Source organism: Delphinapterus leucas, chromosome 15 (assembly GCF_059928025.1).
Source record: "Delphinapterus leucas isolate spDelLeu-1000000601 "Yukka" chromosome 15, BTC_Dleu_Yukka2, whole genome shotgun sequence".
Taxonomy (NCBI): Eukaryota; Metazoa; Chordata; class Mammalia; order Artiodactyla; family Monodontidae; genus Delphinapterus; species Delphinapterus leucas.
The window spans coordinates 41793909-41815065 of NC_143143.1; the positions used below are offsets into that span (position 1 = coordinate 41793909).

Consider the following 21157-nt stretch of genomic DNA (forward strand, 5'->3'; position numbering starts at 1 on the left):
CAGCTTGCCCTCCGTCTCCTATTGCTGGCGATCCTTCAGCTCTACTAACTCCCACCTCCTCTCCCTCCTCCAGTCAGTAACTCTTCTTGCCTGTTCGCTCGATGCCAGCCCCTGTGTGCCAGCTGTTGTACTGGACTACTGTACTTTTCAAGGTACTGCACTGTCAGATTAAAAATGTTTTCTTGTTTTCTCCTATATGATTTAAAAGACAAGACTAGAGTTACATGAAAAATATATTTATGCTTTTATATGTACCAACATAGTTAAATACATATTTACCAGTGTAGTTACCCTAACTAGTGCTATTTATTTCTTAATGCAGACTTGAGTTACTGTGTAGTGTCCTTTCATTTCAGCCTGAAGGACTCCTTGTAGTATTCCATATAGGGAAAGTATGGTTGTGACAAATTCTGTTTTTGTTTAGTGAGGAACGCCTTAATTTCGCCTTTTTTTTTTTTTTTTTTTTGGCAGTGCTGCACTGCATGTGGGATCTTAGTTGCCCGACCAGTGCCCCCTGCAGTGGAAGTGCAGAGTCTTAACCACTGGACCACCAGGGGAGTTCCTCTCATTCGTTTTTGAAGTAACATTTTGGTGGCTGTAGAATTCTTGGCTGATAATCTTTTTCTTTCAGTGCTTTGACTGTGTTATCTTACTGCCTACTGGCCTCCACAGTTTCTGATGATAAGTCACCTGTTACTCTTATTGAGGATCCTTTTTATGTAAGGAGTCACTTCTCTGTTTTTGCTTTCAAGATTCTCTCTTTTTGGCTTTCAGTAGTTTGATTATGATATGTCTAGGTGAGGATCTCTTTGAATTTATTACACTTGGACTTCGTTGAGCTTCATTATATTTGGGGGAGATTTCTTCAAAATTATAGTGTCTTTCTTTTTCTTCCCCTTCTGAGACTTTCATTATGCATATGTTGGTATGCTTAGTGGTATCCCACAGGTCTCTAAGGTTCTGTTCATTGCTCATTATTTTTTCTTTCTTTTCCTCAATGTAGATAATCATAATTGATATGTATTTAAGTATGTTGATTCCTTCTTCTACCTGTTCATATCTGCTGCTGAGCCCCTCTAGTGAATTTTTCATTCTGGTGACTGTACTTTTCAACTGCAGAATTTCTGTTTGGTTCTGTCTTTTAAATAATTTCTATCTCTTTATTAATCATCTCTATTTGGACATTTTTCCCATACTTTCCCTTAGTTCTTTTAGACATGATTTCCTTTAGTTCTTTGAACACGTTTAAAATAGCTAATTTAAAGCCTTTGTGTAGTAAGTCCAACATTTGGGCTTCCTCAGGGATAATTTCTTTAATTTTTATTCTTAAAAATTTTTTTAGAATTGAAGTATAGTTGATTTACAATATTGTGTTGATTTCTGCTGTACGGCAAAGTGATTCAGTTATACATATATACATTCTTTTTTATATTCTTTTCCATTATGGTTTATTACAGGATACTGAATATAGTTCCCTGTGCTATAAGTAGGTCCTTGTTGTTTATCCATTCTATATATACTAGTTTGCATCTACTAATCCCAAACTCCCACTCCATCCCTCCCCCACCTTCCCTCTGCCTTTGCAACCACAAGTCTATTCTCTATATCTGTGAGTCTGTTCCTGTTTCATAGGTAGTTTCATTTGTGTCATATTTTAGATTTCACATGTAAGTGAGACTATGTGATATTTGTCTTTGTCTGATTTACTTCACTTAGTATGATAATTTCTAGGTTCATCCATGTTGCTGCAAATGGCATTATTTTGTTGTTTTTTATGGCTGAGTAGTATTCCACTGTATATATGTACCACATATTCTTTACCCATTCATCTGTCAGTGGACATTTAGATGGTTTCCATGTCTTGGCTATTGTGAACAGTGCTGCTATGAACACAGGGGTGCATGTGTCATTTTGAATTATAGTTTTATCTAGATATATGCCCAGGAGTGGGATTGCTGGATCATATGGTAATTCTATTTTTAATTTTCTGAGGAACCTCCACACTGTTTTCCATAGTGGCTACACCAACTTACCTTCCCACCAACAGTGTAGGAGGGTTCCCTTTTCTCCACACCCTCTCCAGCATTTGTTATTTGTAGACTTTTTAATGATGGCCATTCTGACTGGTGTGAGGTGGTACCTCATTGTAGTTTTGATTTGCATTTCTCTAATAATTGGCGATATTGAGCATCTTTTCATATGCCTATTGGCCATCGGTATTTCTTCTTTGGAAAAATGTCTGTTTAGGTCTTCTGCCCATTTTTGGATTGGGTTTGGTTTTTTTGTTGAGTTGTATGAGCTGTTTGTATATTTTGGAAATTAAGTCCTTGTCAGTCGCATCATTTGCAAATATTTTCTCCCATTCCATTGGTTGTCTTTTCATTTTGTTTATGGTTTCCTTATGGCTGTGCAAAAGCTTGTTAGTTTGATTAGGTCCCATTTGTTTATTTTTGTTTTTATTTCTATTGCCTGGGGAGAGTGACCTAAGAAAACATTGGTAGGATTTATGTCAGAGAATGTTTTGCCTGTGTTTTCTTCTAGGAGTTTTATGGTGTCATGTCTTAATGTTTAAGTCTTTAAGCCGTTTTGAGTTTATTTTTGTGTATGGTGTGAGAGTGTGTTCTAACTTCATTGATTTACATGCGGCTGTCCAACTTTTCCAACACCACTTGCTTTTTCCCATTGTATATTCTTGTCTCCTGTGTTGAAGATTAATTGACTAGGTGTGTGGGTTTATTTCTAGGCTCTGTATTCTGTTAGATTGATCCATGTGTCCGTTTTTGTGCCAATACCAGGCCATTTTGATTACCGTAGCTTCGTAGCATTGTCTGAAGCCTGGGAGGGTTATGTCTCCTGCTTTGTCCTTTTTCCTCAGGATTTCAGGGATAGTTTCTATTGACTGCTTTTTTTCCTCCTGTGTATGGATCATACCTTCTTGTTTCTTTTAACATCTCATAATTTTTTGTTAACTTTTGGACATTTTAAATAATAAAATGAACGTCAAATTTACCCCTTCCTAGAGTTTATTGTTTTGTTTGCTTGCTTAGTGATTTTCTGAATTGTGTAAAGTCTGTATTCTTTGTCATGTGTGGTCACTGAAGTTTCTGTTCAGTTAGCTTAGTAACCAGCTAATGATTAGACAGAGCTTTCTTCAAATGCCTGAAACCTGTAATTCTCACAGTCTTTACCAAGGGGCTTTGGCACTCATCCAGGCAGTTTCCAGCTCCACCTTAGCCTTCATGTCAGTGCTTGCCCAGAGCTTACCTTGAAAGGTAAGCCTGAGGTGACAGCTTAGGCCCTTCTCAGGACTTCTCTTTTTTTTTTTTTAACATCTTTATTGGAGTATAATTGTTTTACAATGTTGTGTTAGTTTCTGCTGTATAACAAAGCGAATCAGCTATACGTACACATGTATCCCATCCCTCTTGTGTCTCCCTCCCAACCTCCCTATCCCACCCCTCTGGGTGGTCACAAAGCACTGAGCTAATCTTCCTGTGCTATGCAGCTGCTTCCCACTAGCTATCTATTTTACATTTGGTAGTGTATATATGCCCATGCCACTCTCTCACTTCGTCCCGGCTTACCCTTCCCCCTCCCCGTGTCCTCAAGTCCATTCTCTACATCTGTGTCTTTATTCCTCTCCTGCCCCTAGGTTCATGAGAACCTTTTTTTTTTTTTTTCTTAGATTCCATATATATGTGTTAGCATATGGTATTTGTTTTTCTCTTTCTGACTTACTTCATTCTGTATGATAGACTCTGGGTCCATCCACCTCACTACAAATAACTCAATTTTGTTTCTTTTTATGGCTGAGTAATATTCCATTGTATTTATGTGCCACATCTTCTTTATCCATTCATCTGTCGATGGACATTTAGGTTGCTTCCATGTCCTGGCTATTGTAAATACTGCTGCCATGAACATTGTGGTACATGACTCTTTTTGAATTATGGTTATCTCAGGGTATATGTCCAGTAGTGGGATTGCTAGGTCGTATGGTAGTTCTATTTTTAGTTTCTTAAGGAACCTCCATATTGTTCTCCATAGTGGCTGCACCAATTTACGTTCCCACCAACACTGCAAGAGGGTTCCCTTTTCTTCACACCCTCTCCAACATTTATTGTTTGTAGATTTTTTGATGGTGGCCATTCTGACCGGTGTGAGGTGATACCTCAGTGTAGTTTTGATTTGCATTTCTCTAATGATTAGTGATGTTGAGCATCCTTTCATGTGTCTGTTGGCAATCTGTATATCTTCTTTGGAGAAAGGTCTATTTAGGTCTTCTGCCCATTTTTGGATTGGGTTGTTTGTTTTTTTGACATTGAGCTGCATGAACTTTTTATATAATTTGGAGATTAATCCTTTGTATGTTGATTTGTTTGCAAATATTTTCTCCCATTCTGAGGGTTGGCTTTTCGTCTTGTTTAGGGTTTCCTTTGCTGTGCAAAAGCTTTTAAGTTTCATTAGGTCCCATTTGTTTTTTTTTTGTTTTTATTTCCATTTCTCTAGGAGGTGGGTCAAAAAGGATCTTGCTGTGATTTATGTCATAGAGTGTTCTGCCTATGTTTTCCTCTAAGAGTTTTATAGTGTCTGGCCTTGCATTTAGGGCTTTAATCCATTTTGAGTTTATTTTTGTGTATGGTATTATGGGGTGTTGTAATTTCATTCTTCCACATGTAGCTGTCCAGTTTTCCCAGCACCACTTACTGAAGAGGCTGTCTTTTCTTCGCTGTATATTCTTGCCTTCTTTATCAAAGATAAGGTGACCATATGTGCGTGGGTTTACCTCTGGGCTTTCTATCCTGTTCCATTGATCTGTATTTCTGTTTTTGTGCCAGTACCATACTGTCTTGATTACTGTAGCTTTGTAGTATAGTCTGAAGTCAAAGAACCTGAGTGCTCCAGCTCCGTTTTTCTTCCTCAGGATTGCTTTGGCTATTTGTGGTCTTTTGTGTTTCCATACAAATTGTGAAATTTTTTGTTCTACTTCTGTGAAAAATGGTAGTTTGATAGGGATTGCCTTGAATCTGTAGATTGCTTTGTGTAGTATAGTCATTTTCACAATGTTGATTCTTCCAATCCAAGAACATAGTATATCTCTCTGTTTGTATCATCTTTAATTTCTTTCATCACTGTCTTATAGTTTTGTGCATACCGGTCTTTTGTCTCCTTAGGTAGGTTTATTCCTAGGTATTTATTCTTTTTGTTGCAGTGGTAAATGGGAGTATTTCTTTAATTTCTCTTTCAGATATTTCAGATATCATTCCTTTCAGATATCATTAGTGTATAGGAATGCAAGAGATTTCTGTGCATTAATTTTGTATCCTGCTACTTTATCAAATTCATTGATTAGCTCTAGTAGTTTTCTGGTAGCATCTTAGCATCTTTAGGATTCTCTATGTATAGTATCATGTCATCTGCAAACAGTGACAGTTTTACTTTTTCTTTTCCAATTTGGATTCCTTTTATTTCTTTTTCTTCTCTGATTGCTGTGGCTAAAACTTCCAAAATTATGTTGAATAATAGTGGTGAATGTGGGCAACCTTGTCTTGTTTCTGATCTTAGTGAAAATGGTTTCAGTTTTTCACCATTGAGAACGATATTGGCTGTGGGTTTGTCATATATGGCCTTTATTATGTTGAGGTACGTTCCATCTATGCCTACTTTCTCAAGAGCTTTTATCATAAATGGGTGTTGAATTTTGTTGAAAGCTTTTTGTGCATCTATTGAGATTATCATACAGTTTTTATCCTTCAGTTTGTTAATGTGGTGTATATACATTGATTGATTTGCATATATTGAAGAATTCTTGTGTTCCTGGGATAAACCCCACTTGATCATGGTGTATGACCCTTTTAATGTGCTGTTGGATTCTGTTTGCTAGTGTTTTGTTGAGGATTTTTGCATCTGTGTTCATCAGTGATATTGGCCTATAGTTTTCCTTTTTTGTGACATATTCGTCTGGTTTTGGTATCAGGGAGATGGTGGCCTCATAGAATGAGTTTGGGAGTGTTCCTACCTCTTCTATATTTTGGAAGAGTTTGAGAAGGATAGGTGTTAGTTTTTCTCTAAATGTTTGATAGAATTTGCCTGTGAAGCCATCTGGTCCTGGGGTTCTGTTTGTTGGAAGATTTTTAATCACAGTTTAAATTTCAGTGCTTGTGATTGGTCTGTTTATATTTTCTATTTCTTCCTGGTTCAGTCTCAGAAGGTTGTGCTTTTCTAAGAGTTTGTTCATTTCTTCCAGGTTGTCCATTTTATTGGCATATAGTTGCTTATAGTAATCTCCAATGATCTTTTGTATTTCTGCAGTGTCAGTTGTTCTCCTTTTTCTTTTCTAACTGTTGATTTGAGTCTTCTCCCTTTTTTTCTTGATGAGTCTGGCTAATGGTTTATCAATTGTGTTTATCTTCTCAGAGAACCAGCTTTTAGCTTTGTTGATCCTTGCTCTTGTTTCCTTCATTTCCTTTTATTTCTGATCTGATCTTTATGATTTGTTTCCTTCTGCTAACTTTGGGGTGTTTTTTGCTCTTCTCTCTCTAACTGCTTTAGGTGTAAGGTTAGATTGTTTATTTGAGATGTTTCTTGTTTCTTGAGGTAGGATTGTATTGCTATAAACTTCCCTCTTAGAACTGCTTTTGCTGCATCCCATAGGTTTTGGGTCATCATGTTTTCATTGTCATTTGTTTCTATGTATTTTTTGATTTCCTCTTTGATTTCTTCAGTGATCTCTTGGTTATTTAGTAGTGTATTGTTTAGCCTCCATGTGTTTGCTTTTTTTTCACAGATTTTTTCCTGTAATTGATATCTAGTCATAGCATTGTGGTCGGAAAAGATACTTGATACAATTTCTATTTTCTTAAATTTACCAAGGCTTGATTTGTGACCCAAGATATGATGTATCCTGGAGAATGTTCCATGAGCACTTCAAAACAAAGTATATTCTGTTGTTTTGGGATGGAATGTCCTATATCAGTTAAGTCCATCTTGTTTAGTGTGGCATTTAAAACTTATGTTTCCTTATTTATTTTCATTTTGGATGATCTGTCCATTGGTGAAAGTGGGGTGTTAAAGTCCCCTACTATTTTTGCGTTACTGTCAATTTCCCCTTTTATGGCTGTTAGCATTTACCTTATGTATTGAGGTGCTCCTGTGTTGGGTGCATAAATATTTACAATTGTTATATCTTCTTCTTGGATCGATCCCTTAATCATTATGTACTGTCCTTCTTTGTCTCTTGTAATAGTCTTTGTTTTAAAGTCTATTTTGTCTGATATGAGAATTGCTACTGCAGCCTTCTTTTGATTTCTGTTTGCATGGAATATCTTTTTCCATCCCCTCACTTTCAGTCTGTATGTGCCCTAGGTCTGAAGTGGGTCTCTTGCAGACAGCATATATATATGGGTCTTGTTTCTGTATCCATTCAGCCAGTCTGTGTCTTTTGGTTGAAGCATTTAATCCATTTACATTTAAGGTAACTATCGATATGTATGTTCCTATTACCATTTTCTTAATTGTTTTGGGTTTGTTATTGTAGGTCTTTTCCTTCTCTTGTGTTTCCTGCCTAGAGAAGTTCCTTTAGCATTTGTTGTAAAGCTGGTTTGGCGGTGCTGAATTCTCAACATTTGCTTGTCTGTACAGCTTTTAATTTCTCCATCAAATCTGTATGAGATCCTTGCTGTGTAGAGTAATCTTGGTTGTAGGTTTTTGTCTTTCATCACTTTAAATATGTCCTGCCAGTCCCTTCTGGTTTGCAGAGTTTCTGCTGAAAGATCAGCTGTTAACCTTATGGGGATTCCCTTGTGTGTTATTTGTTGTTTTTCCCTTGCTGCTTTTAATATTTTTTCTTTGTATTTAATTTTTGATTGTTTGATTAATATGTGGCTTGGCATGTTTCTCCTTGGATTTATCCTGTATGGGACTCTCTGCTTCCTGTACTTGATTGACTATTTCCTTTCCCATATTAGGGAAGTTTTCAACCATAATCTCTTCAAATGTTTTCTCATTCCCTTTCTTTTTCTCTTCTTCTTCTGGGACCCCTATAAGTTGAATGTTGGTGCATGTAATGTTGTCCCAGAGGTCTCTGAGACTGTCCTCAATTCTTTTCATTCTTTATTCTTTATTCTGCTCTGTGGTAGTTATTTCCGCTATTTTATCTTCCAGGTCACTTATCCGTTCTTCTGCCCCAGTTATTCTGTTGTTGATTCCTTATAGAGAATTTTTAGTTTCATTTATTGTGTTGTTCATCATTGTTTGCTCTTTCGTTCTTCTGTGTCCTTGTTAAACGTTTCTTGTATTTTTTCCATTGTATTTCCAAGAGTTCGGATCATCTTTACTATCTTTACTCTGAATCATTTTTCAGGTAGACTGCCTGTTTCCTCTTCACTTGTTTGGTCTGGTGGGGTTTTTACCTTACTCCTTCATCTGCTGTATACTTCTCTGTCGTCTTATTTTGCTTAACTTACTGTGTTTGGGGTCTCCTTTTCTCAGGCTGTGGGTCCATAGTTCCTGTTGTTTTTGGTGTCTGCCCCCAGTGGCTAAGGTTGGTTCAGTAGGTTGTGTAGGCTTCCTGGTGGAGGAGACTTGTGCCTGTGTTCTGGTGGATGAGGCTGATTCTTATCTTTCTGGTGGTCAGGACCGCATCCGGTTGTGTGTTTTGGAGGATCTGTGAACTTATTATGATTTTAGGCGGCCTCTCTGCTAATGGGTGGGGCTATGTTCCTGTCTTGCTAATTGTTTGGCATGGGGTATCCAGCACTGGAGCTTGCTGGTAGTTAAGTGGAGCTGGGTCTTAGCGTTGAGATGGAGATCTCTGGGAGAGCTCTCACCGATTGATATTACGTGGGGCTGGGAGGTCTCTGGTGGTCCAGTGTCCTAAACTTGGCTCTCCCACCTCAGAGGCTCAGGCCTGACACCCGGCCTGAGCACCGAGACCCTGTCAGCCACATGGATGCTGTTCATTAAAAGTTCATTAAGTAAGTCAGACAAAGACAGATATCATATGATGTCACTTATATGTGGAATCTCAATGACCTGGATGCCGGAGTCCCATGGTTCTGGAGTCGTCCTCAGGAGTCTCGCACACGCCACGTATCAAGCAAACCTCAATCCTCTTGGACGCCTGACCCCCACAAAACTTCGAGTGACAGTGAGGTGGGGCGTCTCCCAGAAGCATGGTCAGGTGGCGGGAAACTGGGTCCGGCACCGAAGTGCTGGTGTGGAACCGCCACGGCCGGAGCCGGACAGCCCGGGCAGCAAACTGCACTGCGCATGCCCAGGCCGCAAATCTCTCTCCTTCCAGAACCAGCGCCCCCTCAGGACTTTTAGTGAGCATGCCCACAGTCTAGGTTTCCAGGAATATGCTGGAGCTTTTCAAAGCCCCCTGTGGACAGCTCATTCACCAACTTTTCCTTTTAAGTTATTTTAGTTAGCCGATTGTTTGCCCAACTGTTATCCACTGCCGTAGGCAGCCTTGATGTTAAACATTTGCCTCTGCTTATTTTTGAAAAATAACCCCCAGGGAAAGTCAGCTCCAAGTCAGGTCAAATAAAGACAGTCTTATGAGGGTGGTCTTCCAGGGAGCTACTAGACAGGTCAAATAATGTCAGTTCTCTGGGAATGGGGCTTTGAAAGAGTTCCAGTCCTTTTCTACTCCTTTCAGTCTCTATAAGGGTGCTGGTTTACAGGCTGTGATTACAGGCTGCTGATTTTCAAGGTTACCGCAGACTGGAGGAGGGGGAAATGCGAATAGGGCAAGTTAAAACACTGTGAAGTACTGCTGTTCCTGCCAAGATTCAGTTACTTTTCTTGAATAAATGTTCCTCAGATTGCTGCAAGCCTTTGGTTAATTTCCAGAGTTCTGAAAAGTTATTCTGAAGATGTTTTCCACTGTTATTGTTTCTTTTACAGAGCATTTTGAGAGGTCCTTATTCCGCCATTTCTCTGACATCCCTTTTCATTTGTTTTTGCTTCAAAGTTGTTTGTTTTATCTTTAGAAATAGAAGAGACAGTATGTTTGAAGGGAAGTAAGACCTAGATTCTGTTTCAGCTATGTGAATGATATTTTCTCTGAAAATTTTGGCCTCAGTTTTTCCATCTGCAGAGGAGGGGTGCAGATGCATCTCCCCATCAACCTATAGTGCTCTGTGGACTAAATGCTATTATGTATGTGGAGGTGCTTTGGTCCCTTTGGAAGAAAAACACTTAACTTCTTCAAGGCTTTATGATTGTTACTTCCAGTTCTGCTTCCCATTGTGTGTCCTTGATCAAGCCGCTGAACCAGTTGCTTCTGTTTCTCTTTCCCATCCCACCCTCGTCCCCTTCTCTCTCTCTTTTTAAGGAAGAGACAGTGCTCATACTCCCCATAGACATGCCAGTGAATTTAAATTGCTTTAAATGTCTTTAAAATTACTTGAAGTTGTTCAGAAAAAAACTGCTATTATTTTCAATTTGACAGGAAATTAGATTATTTTGCACATATGCGTTATATTTTAATGCAGCCTTGAATATGTGATTGTTGGAAGTTTTTTAATATTACCCACACTACTAGAAATAGAGTTTTGAAACCCCCAATAGTCCTTTATATGCCCCCGGTTTTTTTGTTCAAGTACCTCTCTAGCTTCATCAAATCCACTTCTCTGTGGAAAGTGGTTAGAACTCAAAGTTTATTTTTTTAATTGTGGTAAAATATAAGTAACAGAAAATTTACCATTTTAACCATGTTTGAGTGTACAGTTCAGTGGCATTAAATACATTCACATAGCTGTACAATGCAATGTATGTATCTCTTTTTTAAAAATACAGATTCCATAGTTCCCTGACCGTATTTGCTTTGTGAACCAATATTGTTATTACAATTAAATAGTGTGGACTGTACTGTTTTTTGGTCATTCATTTTGTAGGAAGCCATGAGTTTTATAGAACATGGTAGGTGTTGCTTTCATTGGTCCTGCTTCCTGACCTAATTTCATTTCTGAAAACAACCTAAATAACCTCATTGTTCATACACAACCTGTTTAACTTTCATGTCTTTTGGTGGTGCAGGTTGTAATGCCGGCAGAAATTAACTCAGGGACCGCCGCGTCAAGAGGATTGTATCAACCAGCAACAATCTTTATGGGCCGCCAAGTGTCAGCCGTCTCAGGCGTTGGAGATTTCAGTACAGAGCAGAAATCTCCCCAACCCACAAAGAACTTTTCAATTCCTGACCCACATTCACACCAACAGACAGCCCGGAGCAGTAATGTGACAGACAGCTATGTAGTACAAATTCATAGTGACACACAGTGCTTAAATAAGTCTGACAGAATAGATGGAAAGACATCTCTTCAGATGGGTGAGAAAACGACAGTCACAGCCAGCGCGTTGTCTGAGGAGGAACAAACTCATTGCTTGGAGATAGGAAGCAACGCACGTCAGGGCAAGAGTAATTTATCTGAAGGCAGAAAGTCTGCCGAACTCCATTCCCCATTACAGGAGAGATTAAGTCCAGAGAACAGAACCACTGATTTAAAGTGTGACAGTTCCAGCAGATCAGAGGGATCAGAGGGAGAAATACTGACACGGGAGCATATTGAAGTCGAGGAAGAAAGAGCCAGGCCGCCAGTCTCTCTGCCATCAGGCTCAGAATACAGTGCATCTGAAATCGAGTGTTCTCAAGAGAAGCATCCTGCCTGGGAAGCTTCCTCAGGTGGGGTGAGAGGCTGAAATGGTTTGCTGATTTTTGTTGGTATTTAGTTTTTTGGGTGGTGATGGTCTTATGTAAGAATACAAAATACTGTCTAATTGTATCTGTCAAAAAACAAAGTAGTGACTTTGCCAACAAATTCCATTCTAATGAGTTCTTAACTAGGTACATGGAAATATTTTTGCGAGCAAATTCTCTGATTTTTAAACCCACTGTGATACTTTAAAAATATTTTTCATGGGTCTTAAAATACTGTAGTTCGCTGTGGATTGTTTATACACATCTCTAACAGATGAGCAGCTCTGCTCTGGGAGGTAGGACGTCTCACCCCTGCTGCCGCCTGAAGTCAGTGATCAGTACTCTGTTCACGTCCCCGTTACAGATCGTCCTCCTCGCCGGGACCCAGAGGCACAGGAGCCCTGCAGAAAAATGTGGGAAGAGCAGGAGGAGGAGAGTGACAGCAGCAGCAGTGACCTCACAGTTTCTGTAAGTGAAGAGGATCTGATTTTAAGGAGTCCAGAACCACAGCCAAATCCAGGTGACACGGTGGAGGAAGAAGACGGAATAGAGGCCTTAAATTTAATTCACTCCAAGCAAGAAAGAGATGCCCCATCCACTGAAAAACATAATTGTATTTTGCAAACCCTAAGCTCTCCAGATTCAAAAAAGGAATCCTCCACTAACTCGCCAGCAAGAGAGTAAGCCATTCAATTTTTTTCATTGTTCTGTTTTTAGTTATAGACATTTTTAGAGACCATTCCACTGGGGGTATATTATTGAACACTCAGCCATGAATGTATAAGTTCCTTAAGTCTCATAAATAGTCTTTTAGATAAGGACTAATTTCTTTTCTTCTTTTCTTTTTTTTTTTTATGAAATAGCTTTAAAAGCCTGAATATCATTGAAATCATGGTGATTGGCAGTTTATAATTATATCTAAAGAATCCCTGGTTAATTCATAAGTCATTCCCCCTACCCACCATCCTTTTGGAAAATCAGTCATTTTGGAGTTGTAGTAACACAGGTGACAAACACTTAAACTTCCTAGGAATTCAGCTTTTGAGACTAAGAACTTTGTATCTAATTAATTTGCTTAATCCTTCTATCCCTTGCCAGAGTGTCATTTTCGTCATACAATTAAATATGCATTAATAAGTTTTTGTAATTATATATCTAAGGCAGCTTTCATTTTCTGAATGTAAAAGTGAGGACATTGGAGTCTTTAAGGGTAAATAGGAACATCGGTGTTATATGTTTTGAACACTTACAATATCCAAGTCATAAAAGCTCATATATGATTTTTTTACTGTTGATCGGAGATAGTGGAATTGTAGAAAACATGGAAACCGTTGAGAACCAATTCTGCAATAAAAGTAGCACAAATAGCATCCAATCTCTTAGGGATACAAGGAACTTAAGTACACAATCCGAGGTAGAGCTCGCTGTTTAAAATGAGGATACCAAGGCCAGGGGCATAGGAGTGGCACATAGGCCATGGGGGCAGGCCCTCCACACAGCCCCGCCGACCCCACCCCACCCCCAGAATGTTGTTACACTATGATACCATCTGTCTCTCTCTTTCCAACAGTCCCAGCAGCAGTGAAAAGCCAGGCGGGTGTTCTTGTATGCATAGGTTCACGTTCTCTTTAAAGCACCATTGAACCTTTTAATATATTGCCTCTTACCACTCATTACCTACTTACGGTGAAAAGTTTAATTTATAGTCTGATTGCCTCCAAACTGATGTTCAAGACATACTTACTAAGAGCATCCAAATACAAAGTATTTGCGCTGTGGATGGAAGAACCAACATGGTTCTTGTCCTTGGGAGACTGGCTTTATTGCAGAGGCAAGCCAGATGGGTTTTTCTAGTAATAATACTTCTCTCTCATCGAGGAAATAGGGGTATTACATACTATTAATACATCATTAGAAACTTTATTACTAAAAAGAGAATGTTTCTATTTTAGGTTTGTATTTGCAGACTTCTTTTTATAGTTCATTGGACAAGTTCATTGGACAAGTTAGTATTTTGGTAGGCTAACTGGAGGACTAGTGTCCTTACCCAGGACTCAGTCCTTTTCTGAGATGAAAAAAGTTGAGTGTATAGAATTAAGAACCTCCTATCTCCTATTCTCCTATGTGAATGACTGTTTCCTGTGACCCTAAAACAAAGCTCCTTGAAGTGTTGGGATATAGTTTTCCAAAAGTTGTTGGAAAATAGGGGCATTTGGGGAATTTTTGAAAGTTTGTTTTAATAGAATGCCCCCAGAATGAAAGGTCAGTCAGCAGTGGTGGTTTTCTGTGTCCGTGTTACCAAATTTGAGGCTGTTGATTTTCTGTGGTGAAAGTCCTCCCCAGGCATAGATCGATGCTGGTTTTAAATGGTGTTGGCTAGCTTGCCGACTCCCCACTGCTCTTGAGGGGCCTGCATTCTTTTCTTTCCTCTCTAGCATTTGCTCTTCTTCTTTGCTTAGAGGGTTGATTATTAACCTGAGCCTGTGACTTCATACTTACAGAGTACCACTCTGACCTCAGAGGTTCTCAGTTTACTTTAGGATCTGTTGAGGGCCTGGAGAGAAATTACTAGAAGGGATTTTAGTTAACAGAGGTGAAGCGGTGGGACAAAGGAAGACACACAGAAGGATTTCAACAGGAAACTGGAACGTCTGATTTGATGAGAGTGATGATGATGACTTCAGACACACCTGGGAGATACTGCAGTCTGGTTCCAGGACACAGTAAGAGTCTCATGAGAAGGCAAGTCACACGAATATTTTGGTTCCCCAGTGCGTCCATGTTGTGGCATGTTTCAGAACTTCATTTATTTTTATGGCTGAATCATAGTCCAATGTATGGATAAACCACATTTTGTTTATCCACTCATCTGTTGATGGACACTGGGGTTGCTTCCACCTTTAAAAGCCAAGTGACTTTGAGAAGCTTCATGGCCTGCTCCCATGGCTACCTCCAGATGTTGAGCATGTGATTCATGTACGTGAGCTGACCCTCCATTGCAAGCTGCAATTAACTCTTCTCAGAAGAACACTTACTACAATGAAGCTGCACAAAAGAAATGTTGAAAAGGAGGCCCTTGAATCTTTTATTTTCTTAAGGAGTGAGTAGTTTGCTACAAATGTCGGTACAAAGCCCCATGACTTAAAACACGAGACATTTATTATTTGTCATGTGACAGGTGGTTGGCCCAGTGTCAGTTGGGGCCACAGGGATAACTTGGCCACTTGTCCCTCATCTGGGAGATTAGTCCAGCCTCAGTCACCTGGTAGAGGTAGCAGAGTTCCCAAGACAGCAAGAGGGCAAGGCCAGTGCACAGATGCTTCTTCAGTGTCTGCTTGCATCATGTTTGCTAATGTCCCATTGGCTAAAAACATTCACAGGGCCCAGCACAGTGTCAGAAGGTAGATAAAGACAGCCCATCTCTTGATGAGGTGAGTGGCAGAGTTGCGTTGCAAAGGATGTGTATCCAGGGATGAGAAGTTTGTCGTCATTTTTTGTAACCCACCACTGTACTTTAGGACAAATTCAAATAAAGATAAGCTTGATGTGAGTCCAAAGGGTCAGGAAAGGTTTTATACAGGTGTTGATGCAGCATCTTAAAGGATGTACAGGTTTGAATAAGGAGGAGGAGGGAAAGGGGTGGATTAGGTCTGAAGGAAGAGTGCAACTAGGAACGCAGGTACAGAGAACACAAGGGGGAAGGGGGCAGGCAGAGGGTGTGGCTGAAGGCTTATCCATGAGGGGTTGTCAGAGTGGAGGTTTGAAATGTCTCCTGGGACATGGTTGAGAAAGGCCTTGAGTATCCAGTTAACGTATTTAGAGTTATCTCTATGTTTTGCAGAATTGTTGAAGGCTGTTTTGAGAGAAGGGGGTAGTATGGTGAATCACTTGATTTAGGAGAATTAATCTGATGTTAGTTTCATCAGGATGACTTACCCATGAGGTAGCCAGAATTCTGAGATGGCCCCCGAAATTCCTGCCCCTGGTGTACACCTGTATGATCCCCTCGCCTTGAGTGTGGGCAGGACAGTGAGGGTGATGGAACTGCCTGCCGTGATTAGGATGTCATATGACAGAGATGAAGAATTTTGCAGATAATCAAAAGGACTTATCCAGATTGGACCTGATGTAAGTGGATCAGGCTTTAAAAAGAACGGGCTCAGAGATTCAAAGCAGCTGAGCTATTCTCCTGTTTACCTGCCATCTTGTGGAGGCCACGTGGCAAGAAGTGGTGTGCAGCATCTGGGAGCTGAGGGCCTCAGTCCTTCCGTCATAAGGAACTGAACTCTGCCAGATACCAGTGAACCCAGAAGAGGACCCTGAGTCTTAGATGAGATTGCATCCCAGCCGACACCTTGATTTCAGCCTCGTGACACTGAGTGGAGACCCCACTAACCCATACCCAGACCCCAGACCCCTGGGAACTGTGAGATAAATTTGTGTTACATGCTAAATTTGTGGTAATTTGTTATGTAGCAATAGGAGATTAATACAGTTGAACTGGAATCAAGGATTATAACTCTGCAAGGATTGTATGGGTAGAAGTCGCTACACATAACAGGCTGAATCAGATGTGTTCAGGGTCCAGTGTGGGAGCGCATGATGACGGGGTTGGAGTGAGCAGCCCAGCAGCCAGAATAACCTGTGCTTTCCCTTCCCTGTACCCTCACCATCTGAGCAGGTGCCTTTTCACACAGGGCCCCATGCAGGTGAGCAGGGATGGAAGGGGGTAGACAGGTAGGGACCTAGAAAAGTGGGTGTGCACATCTGTATTAACCAACAAGCTGTTTCTCACGCAAACATTATTTCTCTGGTTCTTTCTCTAGTGAATGAAGCAATGTATTGAGAGTTTTTTGTTTTGCTCTGTTTGTTTACAAATGCGTAATGTCATAGATCCACCTTTGCAATGTCATCCAAAGTAGTTTTACTGTCTAAAAATTCCCTTTGCTCCATCTACTCATCTCTCTTTCCTCCCCATCACCCAGACCTCTGGTAAACACTGATTTTTTTATTGTCTCTGTAGTTTACCTTTTCCAAATGTCATGTACTTGGAGTTAGACAGCATGTGGCCTTTTCAGATCGACTTCTTTCACTAAGCAGTATGCATTTTAGATTCCGTCCTGTCTTTTCATGGCCCGATAGCTCATTTCTTTTCAGTGCTGAATAGTATTCCATTATCTGGATATACCACAGTTTATCCATTCACCTACTGAAGAACATCTCTGTGGCTGCCACATTTGGGCAGTTATGAATAAAGCTGCTGTAGACATCCATGTGGAGGTTTTTGTGTAGACATAGGGTTTCAACTCATTTGGGTAGATATACCGAGAAGCGCAATTGCTGGAGTGTATGGTAGACTATGTTTAGCTTTGTAAGAAACCCCCAAATTGTCTTCCATAGAGGCTGTACCATTTTTATTCTCATGAACAATGAATGAGAGTTCTTGTTGCTGTACATCCTTGTCAGCATTTGGTGTTGTCGGTTTTCTCGATTTTAGCCATCCTAATAGGTATGTGATGATATCTCGTTGTTTTCACTTGCAATTCCCTGATGACATATGATGTTGAGCATCTTTTCATGTACTTATTTACCGTTCATATATCTTCTTTGGTGAGATGTCTGTTCACATCTTTTGCCTATTTTTTAATTGGGTTCTTATTTTTATTATTGAGGGTTTTTAAAAAATAAATTTATTTATTTATTTTTATTTTTGGCTGCGTTGGGTCTTTGTTGCTGCACACGGGCTTTTCTCTAGTTGCAGCGAGCAGGGGCTACTCTTTGTTGCGGTGCATGGACTTCTCATTGGGTGGCTTCCCTTGTTGCAGAGCACGGGCTCCAGGCACGTGGGCTTCAGTAGTTGTGGCACTTGGGCTCAGTAGTTGTGGCTCACGGGCTCTAGAGTGCAGGCTCAGTAGTTGTGGTACATGGGCTTAGTTGCTCCATGGCATGTGGGATCTTCCCAGACCAAGACTCGAACCCGTGTCCCCTGCATTGGCAGGTGGATTCTTAACCACTGCGCCACCAGGGAAGCCCTTATTGTTGAGTTTTAAGAGCTCTTTGTATATTTCAGATACAGGTCCTTTATCAGAGAGATAATGTGATTTTCAAATATTTCCTCCCAGTCTGCAGCTTGTCTTTCCATTTTCTTGACAGTGTCTTTTTCAGAACAGAAGATTTTGTTTTTGTTTTATTTCTTTTTTTAAGCCACTCTAGGGGTGGCTGGCACCAGCAGCAAGTTCCACCACTGCTGCCGGTATGAGCTACTCAAGGCACCAACCAGCCATCTTGAGAGCCCCAGAAGTTTTCATTTTAATAAAGTCCAGTTTATCAATTTTGTCCTTGCATTGTGTATTTGTTATTGTATCTAAAAATCATCACCAAATCCAAGGTCACCTAGGTTTCCTCTTATGTTATCTTCTAGAAATATTATAGTTTGGCATTTTACATTTAGATCTGTGATCATTTTGGTTAATTTTTGTGAAAGATATAAGGTCAGTGTCTAGATTTATTTTTTTTCATGTGGATATGTGGATATCTTTTTGTTCCAGTACCATCTGTTGAAAAGACTGTCCTTTCTCCATTGAATTGTCTTTGCTCCTTCATAAAAGAACAGTTGACTATATTTGTGTGCGTCTATTTCTGGGCTCTGTATTCTGTTCCATTATCTATTTGTCTGTTTCTTCACCAATACCATACTGTCTTGATTATGGCTGCTTTATAGTAAATCTTGAAGTTGTGAAATGTCAGGTCTCTGACTTCATTTTTCTTCAGTGCTGCATTGGCTGCTCTGAGTCTTTTGACCTTCCCTATAAATTTTAGAATCTATTTGTCACTGTCACCCCAAAAAAAATAACTTGCTGGAATTTTGACTGAAATTGTGTTGAATCCATAGATCAAGTTGGGAAGCGCTGACATCTTAACAGTGTTGAGTATTCCTATGCATGAAATTGGAATATCTCTCCATTTATTTAGATGTTGATTTCTTTCATCAGTTTTGCAGTTTTCTTCTTGCAGTTCTTGTACATATATTGTTAGACTTATTCTTAAGTACTTCTTTTTTTGGTGCTAATGTAAATGGTATTTTGTTTTTAATTTTAAATCTCAATTATTCATTGCTGCTGTATAGGAAAGGAATTGACTTTTGTATATTAACCTTATATCCTGCAACATTGCTATAATCATTGATTAGTTCCAGGGTTTTGGAGTTTTTTGGTTGATTCTTTGGCATTTTCCACATAGACAAGCATGTCATCTTTGATTAAAGACAGTTTTATTTCTCTTTTAATCGATGTCTTGTATTTCCTTTTTCGGTCTTATTGTATTAGTTAGGACTTCTAGTACAGTGTTGAGTAGTAGTGGTGAGAAAGGACATTCTTGCCTTGTTCTTGATGTTATAGGGAAAGAATCTTGTTCTTCCCCATTAAGCATAATGTTAGCTGTAGGTTTTTTGTAGATGTTCTTTATCAAGTTGAGGAAGTTCCCCTCTGTTCCAGGTCTGAGAGTTTTTTATCATGAATGAATGTTGACTTTTTCTTATGCTTTTTCTATACCTAATGATAATGATCATCGATTTTTCTTCTTTAGCCTGTTGTGATGGATTTCATTCATTAATTTTCAAATGTTGAATCAGCCTTCCATGCCTGGGATAAAATTCATTTGGTCATGGTGTATAATTTTTTTATACATTGATGGAGTCAGCTTGCAAATATTTTGTTAAGGATTTTTGCATCTATGTTCATGAGAGATACTGATCTGTAGTTTTCCTTTCTTCTGATGTCTTTGTTTTGGGTATAAACGTAATGCTAGCTTTATAAAATGAGTTAGGAAGTATTCCCTCTGCTTCTGTCCTCTGAAAGAGATTGTAGAGAATTGGCAGTATATTTTCTTCTTGAAATATTCAGTAGAATTCACCAGTGAACCCAACTGGACCTTGTGCTTTGTTTTGGAAGATTATTATTGATTCAGTTTCCTTAACATACATGGTTCTACTCATATTACCTACATCTGTTTGTGTGAGATTTGGTAGATTGTATCCTTCAAGAAATTGGTCCATTTCATCTAAGTTAAGAAATTTGTGAGCATAGAGTTCTTATTACTCCTTTATTATCCTTTTAATGTCCATGGGATCAATAATGATAGTCTCTTATTTCTAATATCTGTGTCTTCTCTCTTTTTTTCTTGGTTAGCCTGGTGTTACAGACTGAATTTGTTTGTGTCCCCAAAATTTATATGTTGAAGCCCCAGTTCCCAAGTGACTATATTTATAGATAAGATCTGTGAAGAGGCGATAAAAAGTTAAATGAAGTCATAAGGGTGAGGCCCTAATCCTGTAGAGGTGGTGCCCTTGTAAGAAGAGGAAGAGACACCAGAGCTCTCTCTTCCTTCTGTGCTATGTGAGGACACAGAAGGGGGCCAATCTGCAAGTCTCACCAGGGACCAAATCAGTCAGCACCTTGACCTTGGACTTCCCTGCCTCCAGAATTATGAAAAATAAATTCCTGTTGTTTAACACAGTTTGTGGTATTTTGTTATGGCAGCCTGAGCAGACAAATACACCTGACTAGAGGTTTATTCATTTTGGTTTGTTGTTTTGTTTCTTCTTTAAATAACCAGCTTTTTGCTTTATTGATTTTCTTTTTTGTTCTCTTGTTTTCAATTTCATTGGTTTCTGCTCTAAATTTTATTATTTCTCCTGCTTGCTTTGGATTTAACTTGCTCTTTTTTCTCGTTTCCTAGGGTAGAAGCTTTGATTATTTATTTTAGATCTTCTAAAGCATGCATTTAATGTTACAAATTTCCCTGTAAGCACTGTTTTCACTGCATCTCATAAATTTTGATAAATTGTATTTTCATTTTCATTCAATTCAAAATACTTTAAAATTTCTCTTAAGACTTCTTCTTGACCAGTGTGTTATCTAGAAGTGTGTTGTTTAATCTCCAAATATTTTTAGATTTCCTGTTATCTTTCTGTTATTGATCTTATTGTGATCTGAGAGGATACTTTCTATGACTTGTTCTTTTAACTTTGTTGAGGTGTGTGTTTTATGGCCCAGAATGTGGTTTATCTTGGCAAATGTTCCATGTGAGCTTGAGAATAATGTGTATTTTGCTGTTGTTGGATGAAGTGTCCTATATATGTCAGTTAGATCAAGTTGATTAATGGTGCTCTCCAGTTCAGCTGTATCCTTGCTGACTGTTAACCTGCTAGATACATCAGTTACTGGTATAGGTGAGTTGAAGTATTCAATTGTAAGAGTGGATTTATCTTTTTCTTCTTGCAGTTCTGCCAGTTTTTGCTTATGTATTTTGATGCTCTGTTGTTGCATACATACACATTAAGGATTTCTTTGATATTCCTAGGTGTGCTGTTTTGGGTGTTTATCCTGCTTGGTGTTCTCTGAACTCCTGGATCTGTGGTTTGGAAAGTTCTCAGCCATTATTTCTTCACATATT

At 39.2% G+C, this 21157-nt stretch overlaps 1 protein-coding gene across 4 annotated transcripts in view; it reads left to right on the forward strand.

Moving 5' to 3' along the window:
- KIZ (kizuna centrosomal protein) overlaps positions 1 to 21157 on the forward strand; it is a 113838-nt gene that overhangs the window by 31782 nt on the left and 60899 nt on the right. For 3 of the 4 annotated variants that reach the window (XR_002647464.3, XM_022594206.3, XM_022594207.3), the window contains exons 5-6: positions 11044 to 11689; positions 12069 to 12384. Coding sequence is in view for 3 of the 4 variants with exons in the window: in XM_022594206.3 (XP_022449914.2) it covers positions 11044 to 11689; positions 12069 to 12384 (962 nt within the window). In the remaining variant the exon portion in view is untranslated. Of the gene's footprint in view, positions 1 to 73; positions 153 to 11043; positions 11690 to 12068; positions 12385 to 21157 lie in introns of all 4 variants that reach the window. The other variant, XM_089896514.1, reaches the window with a different exon arrangement.